Consider the following 24,981-nt stretch of genomic DNA (forward strand, 5'->3'; position numbering starts at 1 on the left):
CTTGGTTTATTGCCTCGTGCAGGATTTTTCATAAGGGCTGAATTGGCCAGCTTCATCGCCTTATTCGGAACTTTCTTTGGTCAGGGCTTGATGGAAATGCACACACCAAGGCCAGAGTTGCTTGGGAAACCATTATCACGCCTAAGCAAGCAAGGGAATTGAATATCATTGACCCTGAGGTGCAATATAAGTCTTTTCTCTGTAAGCTTGTTGTTAGGGGCTTTCTTCTAGGCACTGAGCCGTAGAAGGACTTTCTCATGCAGCAGATCACGAAGTGTGTCCCTGTTCCCGGTGGTCACTGAACTCTCAGCTCATGCTTTATTTTTTCGGATGCAATTCACCGCTCCCCTTCGTCCCCCCCTCGTTAGGTCCCTCCTACAGGCCTGGGACTGCCTGAGGAGTTTTTTGGTACACATCCCCCCGTGTTCAGCGGAGGAAGCGAACCGACAGCCCATTCTGTGGAATGATTTGATCTTTTATGTGTATGGTAGGCCTCTTGGGGCAGCTATGCATAATCTTTGGGCTGGCTGGGAGACCCTGTGCCCCACAGTGCTGGCTTGGAAGAGGCTTCAAAGCCTCACCGAGGTGCAGAGATAGGATTTCACGCAGCATTTGAGAGGCTCTAGTCGGAGGATTGCACAGATTGATGCAGCCATTCCCAACCACTGGATTACTGGATCTTTTTTGGAAGGTCATCATCATTCTTGGTTTGGGGTTTTTTCTGGGACAGGTGTTCCTCTTCAATTTATGGGTCTCTCCTTGCCTACGGAGGATGATGTACCGGTCTTTTTTTCTGTGCAGGATGGATGGCAGCTGGAGAGATGTGATGTGCAAGACCTTATTGAGGGCCCCCAGATTCGTCCAGTCAGAGTTGTTGGCAGGTTAGGGAAGCACGTCTTTGTTGACCACCCCCCCCCCAAGATGATCACAGAGAGTGTTAGCCTTTGGTTGTATGGTGGCTGCCCTATCAGACATTTGCATTGGGACCCCAGTGAGTGGGAGTGGAAGGATGCTTGTAATCCTTTGAAAAGCATGCCTTCTTTCAGTTGTACAGTGCGGAATGCCAAACATCTCATCTTGGGACACATTCAGAGTGTCCCTACTCACGATCAACCTCGGTGCATTTAACAGGTGGAGCCTTTGCCTGTTGATGTTCATGTAGAAAGAGACTGTCACGTCGAGATTCCAAGGCCTGCTTGAGTCAGATAAAGGTCAAGAAGGTCTACATCAGGAGATTCAGAGATTGACTGAGCAGATTGGGAATCTATATCTTGCTATGCAGGTTATTCAGAACCAGGTCCGAAGACCACAGGGAGAGAGACCACAAAGGAATCGGATGGAGCACTTCCAATGTTACATTTGTGGGGAGAGGGGCCATATAGCTCCGCAATGTCTTCAGCCAAGGAGAGAGCCAAGAGGTGTCTACCCGATCATTCAAAGGCCAGAAGGTAACAGAGGAGTCAGCAAAAGGAAAGTAAATAATGGAAACCAGAGGCCAGTACAAGGGCAGATACAACCCCAAGGTCCTCTGGGGAATGTGCACATGCATGAAACCATTGAGGAAGAGGAGGATGAAGCTGATATGTTGGCCAATAAAAAAACAAGGATACAAGATGGGAGTCCAAAGGTGCTGATAAGGAAACAAACGCCAAGAAGAAAAGAGAAAAAGGGAAGCCAGCCATGGAGAAGCCGGAATCTAGCAAGCAAAGAAGAGCTAGAGCTAGAAGGAGAAAGATTGGTATGGATGATTTTCAGCTGGGTGAGGGAGAGTCTCCTTATAATCTTTTGCCAGATGTGACGTGAAACCGGCCTCTGGTAGAAACCAAAGTGCGGTAGACTAGCAGCCACCCAAACACAGTTGTAATCCAGCAAATAAGACAGATAAAAAGGGAGCTAGAGTGCTCCTACACGAAAAGAACAACGACACCTGTTGGCCCCAAAGCTTGGCGCCCCTTTCGGTATTTCTTTATTCAATTCAGTAAAAGAGTTTAACTGAATACATCATGGCCATTCATGGCTCATATATATGCATGTCCAAACTGCCAGTCCTCTGGACCTCTTAGCAAAGTACACCAAAACACCACACTGTTATTCACCTCTAATCAGCCAAGATAGTACATTCATGAGGGCCTGTAAACAGAATCAAGTTGCTCATGCACGTAGCCAAAAACACAGCCATGAAACAGTCCATGAACCCTTCCTGAAACCTTCAATTGTTGCTCCTGTTTCTGCCCTCTGGGGCGCAAATTCCTCCTCTCACAAGGAACCGGGAGAAGAACACCCGAACAGCCCCCTAACTGGAAGACAGAGAAGCTATGTACTCTTTAGGCTCCCAAGCGTGTGACCAGAGCAGCCATCATCCTTGCCTCAATCTCTATCTTCACCAAGACCGGGAGAGAGCTGGCCGCCGGCTTACTCACAAAGGGGAGAGCTGTTCTCCTACAGCCTGTCCGCCCACGTGCAGTCAACACCTGCCGGTTCTCCAAAGCCCAGTCCACGTGTAGTCCAGCGGTTGCCAGAGAGAGAGAGAGAAAATCGTTTCTGTCCTGTGTGTCCTCAGCGTGCAGCCCAGCCAGTCGGCAGTTTTCCCAAGCTTTAATCCTCTTGTGTGCAGCTGCAGTCCAGCCGCCCACCCTTTCCAAAAGAAAAGCAAATGCGTATGTTTGCTGCAGTAGACCCTTCGCAAGAGAGAGAGAGAGAGAGAGAGAGAGGGAAAGAAGCCTACGTGCTGTTCATCTCCACGCTTCCTTCCAACCACGAGTCCAAAAAGTCAGCCCCTCCTATAATAGCATGGGCTCCTCAAAAAAGACACGATTCACTTTAAAAAGGGTTCTCTCAATTTTAAAGGTTTTAAACCTTTGTCCCCTCCACACATGGGGTTGTTTAAATAAAACCTTTGCCCCAAGTATGAACCTTAAACATATATCTTGCTCACCGACCACCATGCTCACACTTATGCTGCACAAATTCACAAGGTCATGACATACCCCCCTCTTGAAAAATGGCAAGCGTCCTCGATTGCATTCTAGTGATATAGCAAGACATCCAAAGCGGAACCACACTGATAACGAAGGCTGCACAATACAGTAAGATATCAGCCATGTGATCCAACTAAAAGTGAAGAGTACAATATGGCAAGATCAGCGTCCCAATCTCTCTGAGCCATGCATATGTAGCAACATTCACTGCAAACCAATGGTGTAGTAATAGTCCAAGTTGTATACCACTGTGAACCATACATAACCATAACATCCAATGTGACTAGTACACATATATCATAGAAGTTCCATAAGCAGATGTGCTGTCGGTTGTCATTACCTTCAGGTGAGACAAAAGCTGCACCAAGCGACCTCTAGATGACATCTGAGCCTTTCTGTATCAAGGGAGCGGAGGTGTACCCCCCTCTTGAGCATCAGGCAATGCTCCAGACCTATGCTCTGTTGAACCTGAATGAGCTGTAGCAACAGTCGGCTCCAACTCAAAGGCATCAAGATAAAGCTGCAATACCTGAGGTGAATCTGCTAAGTCACCCTCCTCCATGAAAGAGTGCACAGAGCGGAAGCAGAGTGGCACTAGAATGTGCTGAATAGAGAGTGTAAGAGAGAGAGAGATATGGAGAAAACTATGCTGAATATAATGAAGAAAAACAGTCCCAAGCAAGAGACACTACAAGTCTCATATTTTAGGAACGTGCATGTTATATACTCATGGTAGTCAACCCACAAGACTATATAACTATCAACTCCATTATGCATAGTATGGACTACATACTACGACATCCCCACTAATGTCATCAATGCCCAATAGTGGATGTAGAACTTTGTATCAAGATATGCTCTCACACACGCACTCCACACACACACACGTAAGAGCATATATTCACACACAGTCCTTCGTACTGAGTTTCTATCAAACCTCCGGAGATGTAAGACAGACTCAGTCATAATGAAGCCTAGCACTAAGGGAAGTAGCAAAAAGAAAGAATTAGTACAGCAAATAAGTAGTTGATAGGGCAAATGTACCGCTAAAGATAGAAAGAATAAGCACAATATCAACTGGCCGCAACTCGAACAAAAACTTCACAATGTGAAATCTGCATGTCCACTAATACGGCTGAATTATATACCTAGATGAATCTAGGAACATGCCCAAATTCACCTTTTAGGAACGTGAATGTTATATACTCATGGTAGTCAACCCACAAGACTATATAGCTATCAACTCCATTATGCATAGTATGGAGTAGATACTGACATCCCCACTAACGTCATCAATGCCCAATAGTGGGTGTAGAACTCTGTATCAAGATATGCTCTCACACACGCACTCCACACACACACACACACACACACATAAGAGCATATATTCACACGGTCCTTCGTACTGAGTTTCTGTCAAACCTCCGGAGATGCAGGGCAGACTCAGCCATAATGAAGCCTAGCACTACGGGAAGTAGCAAATAGAAAGAATTAGTACAGCAAATAAGTAGTTGATAGGGCAAATGCACCGCTAAAGATAGAAAGAATAAGCACAATATCAACTAGCCGCAACTGGGACGAAAACTTCACAATGTGAAATCTACATGTCCGCTAATACGGCTGAATTATATACCTAGATGAATCCAGGAACATGTCCAAATTCACCTTTTAGGAATGTGCATGTTATGTACTTATGGTTGTCAACCCACAAGACTTTATAACTATCAACTCCATTATGCATAGTATGGACTAGATACTACGACATCCCCACTAACGTCATCAGTGCCCATTAGTGGGTGTAGAACTCTGTATCAAGATATGCTCTCACACACGCACTCCACACACATACACACATAAGAGCATATATTCACACGAAGTCCTTTGTACTGAGTTTCTGTGAGAGCACGGTCCTCAAATCAAGCCAATTGAGAATTGCTTCTACTTTCGAAGGATCCATACGGACTCCATCTTTAGACACGATGTGCACGGTCCTCAAATCAAGCCAATTGAGAATTGCTTCTACTTTCGAAGGATCCATACGGACTCCATCTTTAGACACGATGTGCACGGTCCTCAAATCTGGCCAATTGAGAATTGCTTCTACTTTCGAAGGATCCATACGGACTCCATCTTTAGACACGATGTGCCCCGAGAAGTGTATTTCTTCCAAGAAGAACTCACTCTTCTTGCCATTTATGACCAACCTATGCTTTCGGAGTTCTTAAAACACTGTGGCCAAATGCTCCCTATGCTCCTCCTCTGAGCGTGAATGCACAATCATGTCATCAAAGAATGTGCCCACAAACGCTCTATGAGGCCGGAAAATCCTGTCCATCATCCTGTTAAAGGTGGCGGGAGCATTTGTCAAGCCAAAGGGCATGAGCAAGAACTCATATAGTCCAAAGGTGGTCCGAAATGATGTCTTATGCACATCCTCGGGTCTAATGCGTATCTGATGATACCCGCTTTTCAAGTCTATCCGACTAAAGACTGTGGAGCCCTTTAAGCGGTCCAATAGAGCAGTCCAATATATCATCGATCCTCGGAATAGGAAATCGATTCTTGATGGTGTTCTTGGTTAACGCCCTATAATCTATAGACATGCGCCAAGAACCATCTTTCTTTTGCACTAAGAGCCCAAGTGAGCAAAAGGATGATGAGCTAGGTTGAATCAATCCCTTTTTCAACAACTCCTGTACCTGGCTCATAATTTCCTCTTGTTGGGCTGCACTAACATGGTACGGCAGTCTATTTGGTGGGGTACTCCCCGGAATAAGATCAATAGCATGATCTTCTGGCCTTTCAGGAGGAAGTTCTCCTGGCAATGACTCGGAAACTTGGTACTCACGCAGGAAATCAGTCATGTCTTTATCTAACATAGACAAATTAGATTGAGATTCATCATCTTTTGCATCCTTTACAAAAACCAAGTATGCGGACAGATGCTTTTTCATTACTGATGAAATGGCCGAAGCCGATACAATAGGAACAGATTCCCCTTTAAGCTTTACATCCAAAATATGTTCTTTCTCTCTATGAGATCTTCCTATTGTGCGTATCCACCACCCCATGTACTCTATGACACCATGGCATACCCAACAAAACATCACACCCATCAAGTGGCATGATATAGAATTCCTCACTGTCCACATAACCCTGCACATGAAGCCTCAGCTTCCCAATAATAGGGGTAATGGGTTCTACATACCCAGGAACCAAGCATAAAACAATAGCCTGACATGGAACGCCTAGTATCAATACACCCTGCCTAATCAGAACTGAGTAACCAATAAGTGTATCTCCACCTGCATAAGAAATGCCATACTCCAGAGTTCCATGAAGATATCGAAGAACCCTCAAAGCTGCCTGCCAATGAGATCGACGAGGCTGTGAAGAGAATTGGCTGAGAATACTCATAGCATAGGAGAAATCTGGCCGAGTGTTAACCAAATAAAGTAGAGAACCAATAAGTTGGCGATACTCTGTAGAATCAACCTCAGGGGAATCATCATCTTTGGATAATTTTGAATTAGGATCCATGGGACAAGTGAGTGATGCACAATCATGCATGCCATATTTCTCAAGCAACCTTAAATTATACTTCTTTTGACAAAGAAAGATGCCAGAAGCAAATTGCCACACTTCTAAACCAAGAAAATAGTGGAGTAGTCCAAGATCAGTCATGGCAAATGATGTTGTGAGTTGAGTTTGAACCCATTTGAGTAGGTCCAAATTAGAGCCAGCGAGTGTCAAATCATCCACATAAAGCACAAGAATGCATATATCATCATCCACAATAAGCACATAAAGATTAGGATCTGCATGAGTTCTCTCAAAATGTAGAGAAAGGAGAAAACTGTCAATCTTCTGATACCAAGCTCGAGGAGCTTGCTTAAGACCATAAAGAGCTTTCTGTAATAAATACACATCATGTTCATGACCCTGTGCAATAAAACCTTCAGGTTGTGCCACATAAACTTCCTCCTCTAAATCTCCATTCAAGAAGGCAGATTTAACATCCATTTGATATATAGGCCAGGCATAGTGTGAAGCAAGAGCAAAAACAACACGAATAGTAGAATATCTGACAGTAGGAGCAAAAGTTTCACCTTCTTTTTGAGCATAACCTTTAGCAACAAGTCGTGCCTTGTACTTACCAAGAGTACCATCAGAATGAAACTTGACTTTGAAAATCCACTTAACACCAATGACCTTTTTATGTGAAGGTCATGGAACTAACTGCCATGTGTTATTAGATTCAATAGAAGAAATCTCTGCTTGCATTGCTTCACACCAATGTGGTAAGGAAAGAGCTTCCTTAACCGTTTCAGGCTCAAACACATCACCAATACGAGACATCAAGGCAATATTTACTGAAGGGCGTGTACGTAAGACACGTGTAGTAGATTGTTGTGAAGGGCGTGTACGTAAGACACGTGTAGTAGATTGTTGAGCATCTGAAAGTGATATACCTGAATCCTGAAGTAGAAAGCGAACCCATTTTGGAGGACCAGAAGTCCGTGTAGAATCCAATGAAGTAGTAGGTGTCGCAATCGAAATGGATGGAGGGGATGAAGTAGGAACTGATGGTGTAGATGAGGATGAGACTGTAGGGAATGAGAGAGACTCAAGCTCAAGAGATGGAAATGAATCTGAGAGAGATGTAGAAGGTGGTAACTCATCAAGACCAAAAACATGCTCATCAAAGATGGCATCACGTGTGAAAGAACAATATCCTCACGAGAAGGATCCCAAAAACGGAACCCTTTGGAGCGAGAAGCATATCCTGTGAATATCATAGGTTTGGACTTAGCATCAAGAGTCCTCCTCTTAGAAGAAGGCACATGCACATGAGCAACACAACCAAAGACATGAAAATGAGAAACAGTAGGCTTGTGGCCTGTGAAAGCCTCCTCTGGAGTCATGCCGTCCACTGCTTTCGTAAGAGAGCGATTGAGAAGATAAACTGAAGTAGCTATAGCCTCACCCCAAAAGGAGGAAGGTAGCTTCGCATGATGTAAGAGGGAGCGGGCCATTTCCTTCACCGTTCTATTCTTTCTTTCAACCACACCATTCTGCTGAGGAGTGTAGGGTATGGTGGTTTGTCATTGTATGCCTTTTGAAGCTAGAAAATCCTCAAATGCTGTAAACTCACCTCCATTGTCAGTCGTGAGAAAAGATACCTTTTGACTTGCTTGATTCTCCATTTGGGCAAGCCAAACCTTGAAATGAGAAAGAGCATCAGACTTCTTAGGTAAGAAATAAACCCATGATTTGCGAGAGAAGTCATCCACAAGAAGCATATAATACTTGGATCCACCAAGCGATTGTACTTCCATAGGTCCTGCAAGATCAGCATGAATAAGCTCAAGTATGCGTGTGGCCCTATGAGTAGCCTCCTCTGGAAAAGAAGCCCGATGTTGCTTTTCTTGAGCACAAGAAGAACAAATGTGATGGCGAGGTTTCTGAAGCTTTGGTAGACCTGTAACCATGTCATGTGAGACAAGCACGCAGACACAATCCTCAAAAAATGCATTCGTTTAGCAGAAAATCAAAAAATGAAAAAACGCCATTGAAAGCGGGGTTGTTGAAGAGGACTAGAGGTAGAGAGAAAGAAGGATAAGGAGGCTCTATGTGCGCCACCACCTTGCTCTGATACCATGTGAGAAAGAAGAGATGAGAGAAGCCAACTTGATTAGAAATGAACTACAATGCCTCATATATATAGGCACAAGATGAATGGATCTCTAGAAAAGTTCCTCCACCCAAAAACGTGTAAATAGGAAAAAATGGAAATGAATGCTATAAATCCCAAAAATGCCTAGAGACTAAAGAGTGTGCCACTAGCGTGACACCATCTGGAGATGACACCTATCCAACAGATTGGGAATATCTCCGGATAATGAAGCATAGGTTGAAGCAAGTGGGCAAGAATTGTCCCAAACTCTCCTTTCGTAGCTTCGGACCCTTTCCTATCATCAAAAAGATCAGTGATGTCTCCATAGGGCTTAAGCTTCCAAATAGTTGGACTATGCATAATGTTTTTCCTACATTGGTTCAGCTTTGCAAGATATTGCAGATGAGCAACAACCGGACCCGGTAGACGAAGCCGAAGTTTTGAGCCTGAAGAGATTCTCCTTCACAGATGGAAGCATGGACCCGGTCGAAGACAACAACAGTTCTACACGAAATTCAAGGACGGTGGTACCCATGAAGCCGTATGGCTCAATGAAGAGTTCTTTCCAGAGTACCCCCAACTCCTAGCCAACTACTTGGAAGCCATGAACCTGCCACCAAGCCAAGCAGGAGGGAATGTCACATGCACCCTGCACTAGAGTGCTATGTGACACAGTGGCTCTACATCAGTGCAACATTTATGCAGTAGGAATACCTTTTTAGGAATATTTTGTCGTATGCCATGGCCCCATTGTGAGCCCCAGTCCAGGGCATGTAAGGCACGAGCTACATAGGTTAGTCTCCAAAGCCATAGAGAGTCTGCATGTATCACTCCTCTTACATGGGCCAGCCCATAAGGCACCACATCATGGGGGTTGCCTTACATGTGGGTCTAAGGACCCTATGCCACCCTTTTCTTGGCGTGTCAGCTAGCATAGCTAGCCGCCTAGCCAGCCACATTCAGTAGGACAGCAAGCATGGAGAGCAAAGGCAGCTAGTCAACAGCCTCTAGAAGCCTCCAACCATCAGTCGGCCAGCATGGCATGCAAACATGCTCCAGTTGGCCAGGCCCAGCATAAAGCACACATCAGCAGCAGTCAGGTATGCTCCAGTCGGCCAGCATCAAAGGACAGCGTGGATAATATGCGCACCATTAATGCTAGCGGATCTGGCATTCTCTTGTCCACAAAATAGGCTGACAGCAGGAGAAAGAACTGACCAGCAGCCATAATCCATATATAAGCAAATGCTTCAGTCACAGCATAAATCATTCTCATAAATCAGTCTACAAGAAATCATAAGCAATGAGGTGTGCCTAGAGCCTCCGGGCTTGTGCATACATTCAGCAAATCAGCACTTTATTGTGCTACAGCCACAAGGCCTCCACAAAGAGCTTCTTCAAAATTCAGCCAGCATATGTGCAATACCTCAGTTCTCGGATTGCATAGTGGTTATCAAAGAGTTATTCAAGGGAGCTTGGAGCCTATGTTCGGTCTACTTTGTCCTTGCATTGGGCAGTCCTTAGTCATCTTTCATACTCGTTGTACAAAGTTCTCCAAAGAAATATAATCAAATACTCTTGCTTGCAATTGGGTGATTGGGACCCAATACTGTGTCGAGTCTATCTTCTCTCTCTCTTCTCTTCTCTCTTAAAGTAAAGTGGAATTGCAACTCACAGGATTAAAGAAGGCTTTGTTGCGCATTATGACGATCAACCTATTGCATGCTACAATGTTTGTCTAGGACCAAAACCCCACATGGTGCTTCCTTGGCGACATCGCCTATGGGCGGATGAAAAAGTGCCTGTGGGCGGTGAAGACAGTAACCACGGGAGGATCTTGGGCCCTAGGGCCAGTCAAAAAGTACCCAATGTTGGCTTAATAAAGCTGAAAGACTTAGAGTTGGAGAGTTGTTACATCCTTTGCACATTCTTGAGAACAAGTGGCAAGGTTTCTCAATGGACTTTTGTGGTTGGATTACCCCGGACTAGTAGAGACCACGAGTCAATCTGGGTCGTAGTTGACTGATTGACAAAGATGGCTAGACTTATCCCTAACAAGTCAACGATAAGGTGTCGCAAGTTGGCTCAGCTCTTTGTGGAGAAGTTGTATAAGCTCTATGGACTGCCCGAGGAGATTGTTATTGACAGGGATCCCAAATTCACTACACAATTCTGGCAATCGGTGTTTTCCAAGTTGGAAACATGCTTGAGTATGTCATCTCCGGATCATCCCGAGTCGGATGGTCAAACAAAGAGGACGAACCAAAAACCAAATCATGGAGAATATGCTGAGAGGGTGTATGTCTCCAAGAGACAGTATAAGTGGGAAAGGTATCTTTCACAAATTGAGTTGCAGCTTTGGATGTCCCGCATGACCGGATGTGGGGTATGATAGATCTCTTTACTGAAAGGGAAATTAAGCATCACGAGAATCCCACCCTCTTTGATATGGAGTAGGTGCCTTTGGACCAGCTGCTTCTGTTGTGCAACCACTTTGAGCAATAGTCCTAGGATTTGGGGGTGGTTCTACCGAAGGAGGACGGGGTTCATCGCCAAAGACGATAAACCCTTGGCTGCCAAAATGCTTTTGATATAAAGCTCCACAAAGAATAGTTTGACCCATCCAATTTATCTTCTGTGGAAAGAAATCCCAACACATCTTGACCTCTTTGTGCCATAATCCCCACAACTTGATCTCTCACACCTTAGGCAAAAACAAAACTAGAGAACTCTCCCCTTGAATTGACAAAAGAACGCTAAGTAGCCCCAAATGATGGTAAGAGAGTATGAGATTCACGAGAATGTGTAAAAAACATCGGGATTTGAACTGAAGTTAGATGCAGCTGCTAAAATACACCAAGAACAAGATGTGTATTTGAATCAGCTAAACTCCCGGAACTAAACAAGAAATGTTCCGGGATGCTTGTGATGCTCCCAGTGTCCCACTTCACTAATTTTCCCCTTATAAACAAGAATCCCCAAAAATACAACAGGCAAACCTTTGATTTTGCCAAAAATGATGTATGCAGGTCAAAGAAACCTTATATGACTTCCCTCTTTAAACACAATGCTAGTGTGTATTGATTCGCCTCTTCTCTCTTCTTATGCTCCCCACAGTCACAAAGATTCGGAAGCTTTAGACAGTGAATACCTTGTGGATGTGTATAGGTGGCAGAAAACCACCACAAACCAAAGAAGGGCATAGGCCTCTAGGCGCCAACAACACCATCCTATCAACAAAAGGCCTCCAGGTAGACACAATGATGCCACTGGATGGCTACAAGCAGGTGCAAGTAAGAAAAGGCCGCAGGCAGGTGGCTCTTTTGGACAACGAGCAACAACAAGTGTGCCTCGAAACTCACTAGCATACCGAGATATGCAGTAGCCGCCCGACGGTTTCGCCCTCCAGAACAGCTAAGCATTGATGGCAGGTCGGTGGCTAGCATGGCTAAGACAAGTGGCGCCACCAATCTTGGTGGATTCTCTGCACTCAGCTGCCATGGCAGAGGTGGCAGAGCCTCTGCACATGTGCCGCCCGATCTAGCGGGCAAAAGGAGGCGAACTTGGCAGCGCTGGGCTATGAAGCGACAACAGAGGCTCTAAGATGGCGGCGACGACTCTATACCAGTAGTTGTGAGCGACTTTGAACCAACAATTGTGGCGACGATCAATTCTACAGCTCAACTCAAATACCACTGTTGGTGTTGGTCCCATACACAGAGAGAAAGAAGATGACAACCAACATGAAGGGGATAAAGGGAGAAACGCAAGAGTCATGAAGATTTGGAAAGCACAAGTTCTATTATTGTTAACGAGTTGGGAACTCGTGCTTCGCACGTCTTTTGAGGCTTCCAAAATCAAATTCTACCCAAACCTCCTCCTCCCCTTCCCGAACCTCCAAATTCTTGCCACATGTGGCAGCTTTGTGAAACTCTTCCTTAAGATAATATAATATAGAGATAGAGAAGAGATATAGAGATGTCTCTTTTTACTACAAGTGATAGGCTTAGGCCCGTATAGTAACAATGACACATGTATACAAATAATATAGCAAGCAAATGCTCTTATGCCATGTGTGCATCTAGGTGTGCACTTATATGTACCTATACTACTATAAGTGCTATGTGCTAGAATAAGGTCTACAACCATTCATTTAATCCTAACACCTAATGTGCTCCTAGCACTTATTTATGTGCATGTGTGCACTATCCCTTGTTGAAATTAGTGATGCTAGAGTGTCAAGTCACCTAGTCAAAGTTATCTCACATGAGCTATCAAAGCCTTGTTGTACCTCTCTCATATAAAAGGGGTCATTTTCAATGAATGGAATAAAGCAAACTCTCAAGCCTTTTATGAGTACAAGTCTTAATCTTGTAACCTAATTGTGCTTGAGTCTAAAGCTTAATTAGTTTAGGATATTCATCATGTTTGTATTTAGGTATCATCCTCCCTAACTTAGATTAGCACTAATAACATTGTTAATTAGTATAGGATTAAGTCTTTCTTATCATCACCATCTTCATGGGAGCTTGGATCCACAAGCTTTTAACATGGTATCAGAGCCAGTCTCTTGCTCCCTATATCTTAGTATTCATCTCCGTTAGCTCACATTGCATTAATCTCAGGTCAATAGCTATTATCACTCACTCAATCCCAGCTTTATCTCCTACTCAAGAGAGAGGCTGAGATTGCAGAGCTCTATTCTCCTAATCCTCTTGACCATTGGCCAAGATCTCTTAGACACTTACTCCACGCCCCTAGACGGTCAATCACACCAAAGAAAATCCTCAATTGCACCTTCTACACAGTGAATCTGATATACAGCCGTCTACACTCCAAATTGCCCTAAGACCTTTTAGGTGTGCCTAGAGCATACTACAAGGAGTCTACATCTTGAATCTCAAGGTGTTTCATCAACTGCATGAGGAGAAACCAGTCCCTACAACAGGCGCAATTCTACCCTTAAGGTATTTGAGCTGAATTTTTTTACAAATGACACTTGGCCTCATTAAGAACAACATTGCTAAGAAAAATGCCCCTTTGAAAACTTCATTGATAAGCTCAATTTTAGCCACTATCACAAAAAGAAGCAAGCAAATCACATCGAGATCAAAGACGCTCCAACAGAAGACTCACTCTTCTAGAGAAAAAAAAGCATTATATTCTTCATTCCTCTTATCTCTACAAAAAGTGTTGCAATCAACCTCCAAGGCCATATGATGCACTCAAGCTGAAATTTTTAGCCAAAGTAGCTATAGTGCCAAAGTAGTACAAGAGCCAAAGTAGCACAAGGACCCAAGTAGCCTAGCACAAGGACCCAAGTAGCCTAGCACAAGAATAGAGAGAGGAAGAGTGAAAGCCTAAAAATTGTACCCAATCTAGCATCAAGGAGGGGTGTTGAAATGAGTGATGCTAGAGTGCCAAGTCACCTAGTCAGAGTTATCCCACATGAGCTATCAAAGTCTTGTTGTACCTCCCTCATATAAAAGGGGTTATTTTCAATCAATGGAATCAAGCAAGCTCTCAAGCCTCTTTATAAGTTCAAGTCTTAATCTTGTAACCTAATTGTGCTCGAGTCTAAAGCTTAATTAGTTTAGGGTATTCATCATGTTTGTGTTTAGGTATCATCCTCCCTAGCTTAGATTAGTACTAATCACATTGTTAATTAGTATAAGATTAAGTCTTTCTTATCATCACCATCTCCATGGGAGCTCGGATCCACAAGCTTTAACAACCCTAACAACATTTTATGTGATATTATGTGCACATTTTACCACTACATTTTTCTTAACATCGCTCATGTCACAAACTAGGACTAATGTAGACCTCTTCTAGGAGTGAGAACTACCTCTACCAGTGGTATCAACACTTAGTACGTGCAAGAATATGAGATGAGGTGACTAGGACTGAGATCACCCTTAGAAGTTTGGTTTCTTTCTTTTCTTTGTTAGGGGTGGGCTGGCGGGGGACGCGAGTGGGGGTGGGGGGGGGAGGGAGAGGGGTTCAATGCTCCACCCTCATATTGTATTATCTATGCACTGGCTAGATCATGTTTGTACGGCCCCCATTATGAGGAGTAGCCATAGTTGAGTAGCTCGGACACCCAGCATCCCCGTATTCACACGGGAAGGTGGCCTAGTTGACAAGGTGGTTTAGAGACAGCTTGGATTAGATCTGGCACACTGCCAAATAGGCTAAATGCCACATTGGACCATTATCTCGTAATGGTCCACACATCAAGTACGTAGACTTTACTCTTGGACACCTTGTCTTGACACTTGGGATCCAAACAAGATCCAAGATAAGCTGAAATGGCCTTGGAAGGTGGACAATTACGCAGTTACTAGTACATCTTTATAGGTTGAGTCTACAACGCGGATGGTGGCACCAACTATGACCACAAACCTACGCAATCATGTCATGGCCGCCCCACGTATACATGCCTAAAAAGATACAAAGCCAACCCCTTCTCCACACAGTTCATCAATCATCATTGTGAGTTTACTACCGAGCTTCTACTAGCAAACAACCTCTATCTTAGGCTTTAGCAATTCCAGATCAGCCATCGAAACTCCCTTCACAAGAGCACACAGGTGTGGGGCTTTGCCATCTATTGTATCACTTCAGTAATACAATATTCTTCTCTATCTCTGTTATTGTGCAATTTGCGTTTTAAAGTTTTGTGATGTGAAAGATCCTACTTCTTGTGAGTGTTCTCTTGTATACACTTACACTTTTACAGGGAGGTGGTGTGCTAGCCAACTCCTGTATATGTAAGCCGACAAGGCCTTGAGGCCTTCGTGGGTGAAAATCCCTTTTTGACCCTTACCCATAGCCCTTGAACTCACCTTTTGTTGGACAGCAAGATGTGTTGCGTTTATACTCCTACAAGCCGGAAGGCTTGTGTTTTTTTGCTTCTATGCACATCTGGGCTGATGTAGACCTCATCTAGCTTGCTTTAAGGGCTAAGGGCTGCCTCTGGCAGTGGTATCAACACCTGGTAAGTGACCGGCTGAGACCACCCTTATATGGGGATTTTTTGTTTTTTGTTTTTTGTTATTTATTTATTTATTTTTGGGGAGGGCCAAGGGGGGGGGGGGAGAGAGAGAGAGAGAGAGAGAGAGAGCAAGAGAGGGAGAGAGCGCGCGCGCGTGCGGGGAAAGCTGGCCAACTGTTGTATATGCACGCCGACAAGGCCTTGAGGGCTGGTCATGGGTGAAAATCCCCTTTTTGCCTCTTTCCCGTGGGCACTGGCCCTTTGGGCCATGGGCCCTCCTGCCTATGGGCACCCAAGAGCCCCAAGGCCCCCAAACTAATATGCCTGAGATGACACAACACATTACATCATATAAGAGGGTTACACTGACGTATAGGATGAGCATGATACTAACCTGTGCCAAATGAGCACCACTCTAACTACCCCTTGGTGGTACACTCATGACTCGTCCCTAAAGAAAAGCTCTCAAAATGCCTGGTGTCTAGCCTTTGGACCTTGCACTTGTGTTGGTGTAGTATGTCCACGGCATCCAAGTGCGTGATAGGTCCTTTTCTCGTGAGTGAACCAGGGGACAATCCGTCTCCCCCAATTTCTTTTTGTAGGCATCGTTATCCTTTTTAGGTGACTCTCCACCTTTGGATTGAATGTACTCAACACCGTAACTTTACTTCATGGGATTTCCAAGAATAGAAAGCATTGTTCAACAAGATGAGCTCAAACGGCCTTGGGAGGTGGACAACTACTACACAGTTACTAGTACATCTTTATGGGCGAGTCTGCAGCGCGGACGGTGGCACCTACGCGGTCATGTCATGGCTGCCCCGCATATACATCCCTAAAAAGATACACCCTTTCCCCAACACAGTTCATCAATCACCACTGTGAGTTTACTCCCGAGCTTCGTATATGGGGATTTTTATTAATTTATTTTTTTTGGGGAGGCCAGAAGGGAGGGGTGCAGAAAGCTGGCCAACTGTTGTATATGCAGGCCAACAAGGCCTTGAGGGCTGGTCATGGGTGAAAAACCGACCCTTTGGGCCATGGGCCCTGCCTATGGGCACCCAAGAGGCCCCAAACTGATACGCCCGGGATGACACAACACATTACATCATATAAGAGGGTTACAATGACATATAGGATGAGCATGATACTAACCTGTGCCAAATGAGCACCACTCTGACTACCCCTTGGTGGTACACTCATGACTCAAAGCCTGGTGTCTAGGCTTTGGACCTTGCACTTGTGTTGGTGTAGTATGTCCAAGGCATCCAAGTGCGGGATGTACATGATAGGTGGCGCTTTTATAGTGAATGAACCAGGGGACAATCCGTCTCCCCCAATTTCTTTTTTTGTAGGCATCGTTATCCTTTTTAGGTGATTGAGTATACTCAGCCTAGCCTAGCCTTGCCTTATAAGGCCCTTATGCATGCTTGATGAATCTATGCGAGATGGCAACCATTTGATATGCAAGTTCCGGCACCATCTCCAACCTTGTTGAATGATGGGATGATGGAGTGGTAATTCAAACATCCGCTTTTTCCCCTCTTCAAAAAAAAATATGCATGAATTGTGTTATCTTCAACAGCATTTTCATACATAATATGAGGAGACGGATTCTCCTTCTTTTTGGGACATTTTGGAGAAGTCATCATTGCAATGCAATATATTTCAAACTGAAATACAACCGACTCATGATCGCAGCGCTGCGCCAAAAGCATACCACCACAAACCAACATCCATCAGCCACCGATTCCTCCTTCAAGAAGAGGAAACCAGCCTCTCCGTCATTGATCATACATGCTACGGTGGCACCAGCACAGCACTGATCCCATGCATGGCAAGTTTGGTTTATCTCCCCTCACGAGAAGTTGCCTCATAACTGAAGATCGGAAATCCAGCTGATCATCCAACTTCGATTGATTCGTGACACCTTTAAAATATTTTTTTCAAGAGTGCTTCGTTGAGAGGAAGCAAAAATCTGTGTGCCTTGTCGCTGTTGATTTCCAAAATTACCCTTTAAAAAGAGGCCATTCCAAGAAGAATTATGTAATTAATGCTTTCTCAATCGACAAAAATCACATAAAGCAGAGCCGCAGAGGTTATACCTCCAGCGCCTTCCGTGCGTCCCAACCAACCCGACATCCCATTTGCTTCCTTCCGCTATGCTACTATACTCCTCGCAATCAGGTGCACTTCCTTACCAACAAAATGAGTTTTGCTTATTGTAGTCCAATATCATTCCATTCTATAGGCCTAGATGCAATCAAGACCATTCATCACCACTTCGAAGTTTCATCAAGAAAATAAACTTATATTTTGTTCTGCCCACAGGTCCCAGTTTTGGAAAAAAAATAATCTATTGATTAGTTTCAAGCATCCTATTTGTCTTAGGTCAGCCTTAGGAATTGAATAACATTAAGGCTTTTCACCAAAAAAATTTATGTGTCCCTCCCCAAATTCATCTTCTATGCATTCTCTCTCTCTCTCTCTCTCTCTCTCTCTCTCTCTCTCTCTCTCTCTCTCTATACAATTGACCATCACTAGCTTCGTCGATAGAACAGAGAAAGCTAAAGAGAAGAGAAATCTTCACTCATTAACATGAAGTACACACATGTGCAATTTCATATAGGAGAAGGACATCATGGAAGCTTGCAAGAAGCAAGAAGATGTGTAATCTTGATTGGTAAAATGATTGATACCTCATTATGCTCATAGTTGCCTTTTATACTTGAGCCCTCATAACACACTACATTATTGTGTCCACCCTTGTGGCTTTGGCCCTTAGCTCTATGTCCACATCCATTATTAATGTTCCATGGCCTCTGGCCCATATAAGTATATATACAAACAAGAGTAACCATGTTACAACCCATCCCCTCCTGTTAGTTTTGTCCTCGAAAACATGAATATTCAACCCATGAGATGGAATGCAACACCCATGACCGTGTAGGCCCTATATAACATGTAATGGCTCAATGTACATGGCTCAAAATCTGTCCATGAGAGTATAATATCTTCCACACATCCAAAAACTGCATTATATGCTCTCAAATCGACTCCGAAATGGCTCCCCATATCCATATGTAAATTCTATGAAAGATTTCTTACATGAGAACTAAAATCTTCACTTATAGGGCCTCCAAAACTATCATAATAATGATTTCCAACAAGCAAATAGCTTCCGTTTAGATCAATATCACTCATGATATTCACCCAAAAGCTCTTCAGATCCTTCCATTGTATAATTGGGCTACCATGAAGCTTCTTCAAGAGGTAATCAATTACATTTGATCAAATACAGTATCGTTTGTGAATAATGTTATTCTCTCCCCCCCACAGCACATATTCAACCCTTCCTTCTTGATCCATTGGACTTAACTCATCAAGAATTTGCGCCTCCAACCCAACATGAGCCTTCAAATGTGACACATGGAATACATCATGTATCTTGGTAGTCGATGGAAGCAATATGCAACCTCTCTAACTCACCTGAGAACTTTGTATGGACCATAATAGCAATGAGCCAACTTGGTATTAGTGTTGCTCGAATTATATCTTGATTTAGGAAGTCTCAAGAATACATAATCACCTTCTTGGAACTCCAATGGCCTTCTATGCTTATCTTCATAATGCTTCATGATTTCTTGTGACCTCTTGATATTACTCTTACATTGTTGAAGTAATGCTTACATCCTTTCTACTTCTTATTTCGCATTTGGGTTAACACCCTCTTGCTTGATGATCATCATTGGTACATTGACCTTGTACCCATATAATGCTTCAAATGGTGGCATGCTAATACTCACATGATGAATACTATTGTAAGAAAACGGAAAGAGCCATGTTGAGCCTCATGGAAATAGTGTCTCAAATAAGTCTCCACCCACTATTCACTCCCTTCGTTTGCATCAGTCTCAGGGTGATAAGTGATACTAGGAGTCAACCTGGTTTTCCATGCTCTCAAATAGAGTTTTTTTAAATGAACTCATAAATTTGACATCTTGATCACTAACAATTTGATGTGGAATACCAAAAAGATCATCCACACGAGGTATTGGAAACCTATTCTTGTGTTGAGATCACGGTAGTTAATACACATATGAAATGTTCCATGTTTCACCAAAAGTATGGGTGAAGAAAATGGTGATTTTGACCTGGTTCAATCCATCTTGTATCCAAGAGTTCTTTGATTTGCCTTGCAATTTCATCCTTTTCCACCTTAGTGAGCCTACATGGAGACTTGTTTGACCACATTTACATTCGGTTCAAGCTCAATACCATGATCAACATCTCTCTTTAGTGGTAAACTCTTGGGCATTCGAAACACATCTTTGTACTCATCCAAGAGTTTATCCATACTCTCATGCAAGACTTACTTATCCCCATCCATAACCTCTACTTTGCAAAGCCATTTGCAAAGCTATAATGCATAAACTCCGTATTCATAAGCTCTCTCTTGAGTTTAGTGCTATTAATCAATGCCAACTTAGACAAGCAAGATCTCTTCAATGCAACACACCGTTCTCCATGCATAAAGCTCATGAAACCTTGTTGTAAATTCATGTTAAAAGTTCGAAGTGTGGATAGCCAATTATAACCCAAACACAATGTCTATTGGCACCATGTCCAACACTAGTAAATCAACTTTGCATGTGTATTTATTAGAAAGCATGACATCTATATCATTGCAAACCATTATACAATCCTCCTTTGTTCCATTTGCCACGTGAACCATATACAAAGAACAAAAATCCATAGGATGCAACTTGAGATTATACAATGACTTCCCATTCACAAAGCTATGTGCGATATTACTATCCACATATATATATCACTATCCACCCACTAATATATGTGCCACTCTTCCATTTACCAAAGCTTTAAGTCTCAAGGTATTTGTCCTTTTAAACCGGCATATCCATCATAAGAGAGTGAACACAAAGTAGCATTACACCTTGATGAATCCATAATAAACACGGTAGTAGGTAATTCATCATCATAATCCCCCCATCATGAATACCATCGAGATCAAAAGGAAACTTCCCACTAAGCTTACGGTCATGATTATTATCCTCATGATCATTTTACAATCCACAAAAAAAATCATCATCCTCCTCAAATCCTTCATCATCTTGTTCCGTGTGACAATCATGCTCAAAGATAACTTCTTTGCCATGCATACTTTATCGTGATCCTTGCTCCATTTCTCCTCACATTTGAAACATAAGCCTTTGCTCTTGAGCTTATTAATGTGATCCACCTTAATCACATTACTCTTGTTGGTCAAACCACTTAAAGGCTTCCCATCATCATTTGGACCCTTAGAACAATTTCCCAAATTTATAATTTTCTCAAAGATAACTTCTTTGCCTTGCATGCTTTATAGTGATCCTTACTCCATTTCTCCCTACATTTGAAACATAATTATTTGCTCTTGAGCTTATTAATGTGATCCTCCTTAATCATATTGCTCATTCCCATTACCATTCGGACCCTTAGAACAATATTCCCAAATTCAAAATTTGCTCAAAGATAACTTCTTTGCCTTGCATGCTTTATAGTGATCCTTGCTCCGTTTCTCCCTACATTTGAAACGTAATTATTTACTCTTGAGCTCATTAATATGATCCTCCTTAATCATATTGCTCATTATTGGTCAAACCACTTGAAGGCTTTCCATCATTGAACCACTAGAAGAAGTATTCCCAAATCTGAAATTTGTTTTTGCATCTCTTTCATAGACCGTAGGGTAGCTTGGTTAGAATAGTAGGTCCCCCTATTGAACCATATGGATCCTTCACATGTGAAATATGAGTAGCAACGCATCATACATGCAACCTCATGTCATGTGCCAACCATGTTTTTTGCATTGCAATTAACATTGCCATTATTCCTTGTCCATAATGATTGGCAAGGAAGGTATCATGTAAGCAATGACTTTAAGTGGAAATGTTGATGCCATGCATCTCTTTCAACACCTCCTTTCTAGGTTATCTAATCCTCTTCCTTAGCACTTTACCAAGGCACTCATGGAAAGGAAGATTTAAGCAAACTCTTCGACTTGGCACCTCTTCTCCGTTTGCCAAGCTTACCCTTGTAACATACGAGATTCGAATGTGGATCTACCATCAAAGAGTGGAATCGGATCGTCATACCGGATCGTCTATGATTGGAGAGTCAAATTGTATCGTCTGATATTGGATTGTCTATGATGAAAGAGCTTGAATGGATCATCTGCTCGATCAAAGAGCCAAATTAAATCGTTTTGATGCTAGATCATCTGCACAATCACAGAGCCCAAACAAAATGTCTGATCCTGGATCATCTGCTCAGAGAGTCGAATCCAATATTGTCTATACTGATGCTACATTAATGTGTTTGTCTATGTCTTTGGATTTTTTGCATTCATCTACATCTCTAGATCACCTCCGTTTGCCTACGTCTAAGTTTAAGAATTGAGAGCATGTTGTAATCTTAGAACTTGAAAAGATCATTGGAGCACTGGAAATCGTCTATGATGCTAAGCAATCTTGGATCTTGTGTATGCTTGCATCTACAAATCTGGAATCCTACTTCTATGATCTAAGAACCTGAATAGATCGTTGGAATAGTGGAACACGTGTGATGCTAAAATCAGCACAATCTTGGATCACAAGGTTTTGAACAGATTTTTTATAGTTGGAGTGCTAAATTTGTCAAATCTTTAACCCCAAACATATCATGCGTGTAAGTCATAGTTGCAGCTATTACCCTAGAGAAAACATAGCTAACCCTAACCCAAGATCAAGAGCACACAAAACCTAGGTCTAGATTAAGATCAAAAATCAAGCTCTAATACCACTACAAGAGAAACATGTAGAGAAGAGAAATCTACACCCATTAACATCATGGAGTACACACATGTGCAATCTCAGATGGGAGAAGGACACTATGGAAGCGTGCAAGAAGTAAGCAAATTGTGTGAAGTAAGTCATGGTTATGGTTAGCTGCAACTATTACCCTAAAGAAAACACATCTAACCTTACTCACACAAAACCCTAGATCTAGACCAAGATCAAAGATGAGGCTCTGATACCACTACAAGAGAGAAACATGTAGAGAAGAGAAATTTGCACTCATTAATAGGAGTACACACATGTGCAATCTCATATGGGAGAAGAAAACTTGCAAGTAGCAAGAAGATGTGTAATCTTGATTAGTAAAATGATTGATACCTCATTAGGCTCATAGTTGCCTTTTTATACTTGAGCCCTCATTTGCACACTACATTATTGTGTCCACCCTTGTGGCCTTGGCCCTTAGCTCTATGTCCACATCCATTATTAATGTTCCATGTCCCATGGCCTTTGGCCTATATAAGTATATACAAATTAAGAGTAACCACGTTACATTCAAATTATAAGATGGTAGCACCAGTTGGCAAACCACCTAAGTCACAAACAACACACCAGGAGTACCTGTCGACCTATAACACCAACCACTCGACTATATGAAGTCACCTTGGATAGTGCATATATATAGTACACTCAATGTCCACATGCCTCTAGTGTGTGGTAGTCCTCCACGCATCAACTCCAAATCAAGAGATTTTCCATTGACACAGGGATGCTCGTGGGGTGAACATGGTAAGCCTTTTGACAATCATGGACTCCCTTATCCTAGATATTCTAGATGGATAAGAATTACACCAAACAACATAGATATCTCTTTAGAGATATATTTGCACATATATCCATATGCTCGCTATGATGATGTTAATGATGACAATGATGATAGACATGCAAGTAGTCTATTTTTTAATGGGTTCTTTTAGTATTTTCCTAGCTCAGTATAACATGGAACCCTTGCACTATTTTTGATCTCACACATCCAATGGGGCCATAATAGCTTTCTTTCTTTCTCTCTTATAGGTGTAGATTTATCAATGCCATACTATCTCTTGCATTCTACTCCAATTTGCATCTTTTTCAACAATTTGTCATTGTAGGAGCCAACCGTGGATGTGGAATAATAATTTATCTTCAAATTATGCCTCTCTCTCTCTCTCTCTCTCTCTCTCTCTCTCTCTCTCTCTCTCTCTCTCTCTCTTAATACACACACACACACACACACACACACACACACACACAAATGTGCATAAAAGTAAGTTCTCCTTTTTCCTTCATATCACTTTTCTCCCAATTGTATTTTAAAAAACTCATGGTTAAATAGTTTTTTTAAATGGCTACCTTGAAAGTTCTTTTATTATTAGTATTCTTTTTTGTATCTAGAAAAGCCATTGGGAGTCCTTAAGCCACTAGGTCCCAACTCGTATTTCCATTTTGAAATCAAAACTCTAGGATACTTTCTATTCTTAATGCAAACAAAATAAGTGATCCCTTATTAAGGACCTATTAAGGCTCTTCTTTCATAACCATAATAGCAAACATATTTACAAGGTTATGCCTTCATAATAAAAATTATAAGATTATGCTTTCATAATAAAAATTATGAATCTGATCAAGTTTTAACACTAGATGACATCATTTGAAAAATAAAATGTCTAATGTACATTAAAATAAAGAATGTTCCCTTTTTTTCCCGAAAGGTTTAAACATCCAAGTTTCTTAAATACATCCAAAAATTATTCTTTGCTAAGGATCCACATCGTGGAGGTGGCTATAGATGTGGTCAGAGTAAACAAGGCTAAGATCGTGATCAAAATGGACGTGGGTGTAATGCGATGGGGGGTGATGGGAAAGTATGGATGTGTTTATAGAGACTTGGGGCATGGGTTTCTTTGAACTTGGAACCCAAATGCAAAGTTTCCCTTTGTTTCTAGTGCTTTTTCAAAGTGTTGCCTATTAGGTTTACCTACTGGGGTGGCAATGGGTGCTGGGGTGGTCGCTTGGATATTTTTGGCTTAGGGGGTTGTGGTGTGGACATGAAGAGGTTTTAGGGATCCAAAAAAAAGGTTTCCCTCATAGAAGCCTTGAGCTTATAACACAGGAGGTAAGTTGTCTCAATATAGTTTGACAGTGTTAGATTTTAGATAAAATGGTATAAAGCAACAATCAACTTGACTTAGATGGTGGACAAACATGTCACTTTGTGACTCCGTAATATCTAATTTTAAGGGCTACCAACAAGGTACATACATAAGATAATCTCCTTTGCAAGAATATATTGGCATCCTTGCGATTTATTAAATTTGGATCTCAGTTTGTCAAGTATACATTTCTATCTTTGATGGAGAGGGATCTCAAAACCCATTAGAATCATAATATATCCATTTGGGATAACTTGACCTCTTGTTCAATTAGAAATTTGGGGGGGGGTCTAGGTTTTGA

The 24,981-nt window shown here is 42.5% G+C and overlaps 1 protein-coding gene across 3 annotated transcripts in view; it reads right to left on the minus strand.

Moving 5' to 3' along the window:
• PAP2 (Purple acid phosphatases superfamily protein) overlaps positions 1-17,910 on the minus strand; it is an 87,983-nt gene extending 70,073 nt beyond the window's left edge. The window contains exons 1-2 of one of the 3 annotated variants that reach the window (XM_086786930.1): positions 17,758-17,875; positions 17,373-17,666 (exon numbers count right to left, since the gene is read on the minus strand). In XM_086786930.1, the coding sequence (XP_086643056.1) occupies positions 17,373-17,388 (16 nt within the window). In that variant the 5' untranslated portion in view covers positions 17,389-17,666; positions 17,758-17,875. Of the gene's footprint in view, positions 1-17,372; positions 17,667-17,757 lie in introns of all 3 variants that reach the window. The other 2 variants (XM_086786931.1, XM_086786929.1) reach the window with 2 other exon arrangements.
• Between the last annotated feature and the right edge of the window lie 7,071 nt (positions 17,911-24,981).

This window comes from Cibotium barometz, chromosome 50, assembly GCF_041138505.1.
Source record: "Cibotium barometz isolate CiBa-2024 chromosome 50, ASM4113850v1, whole genome shotgun sequence".
NCBI classification, from domain to species: domain Eukaryota; kingdom Viridiplantae; phylum Streptophyta; class Polypodiopsida; order Cyatheales; family Cibotiaceae; genus Cibotium; species Cibotium barometz.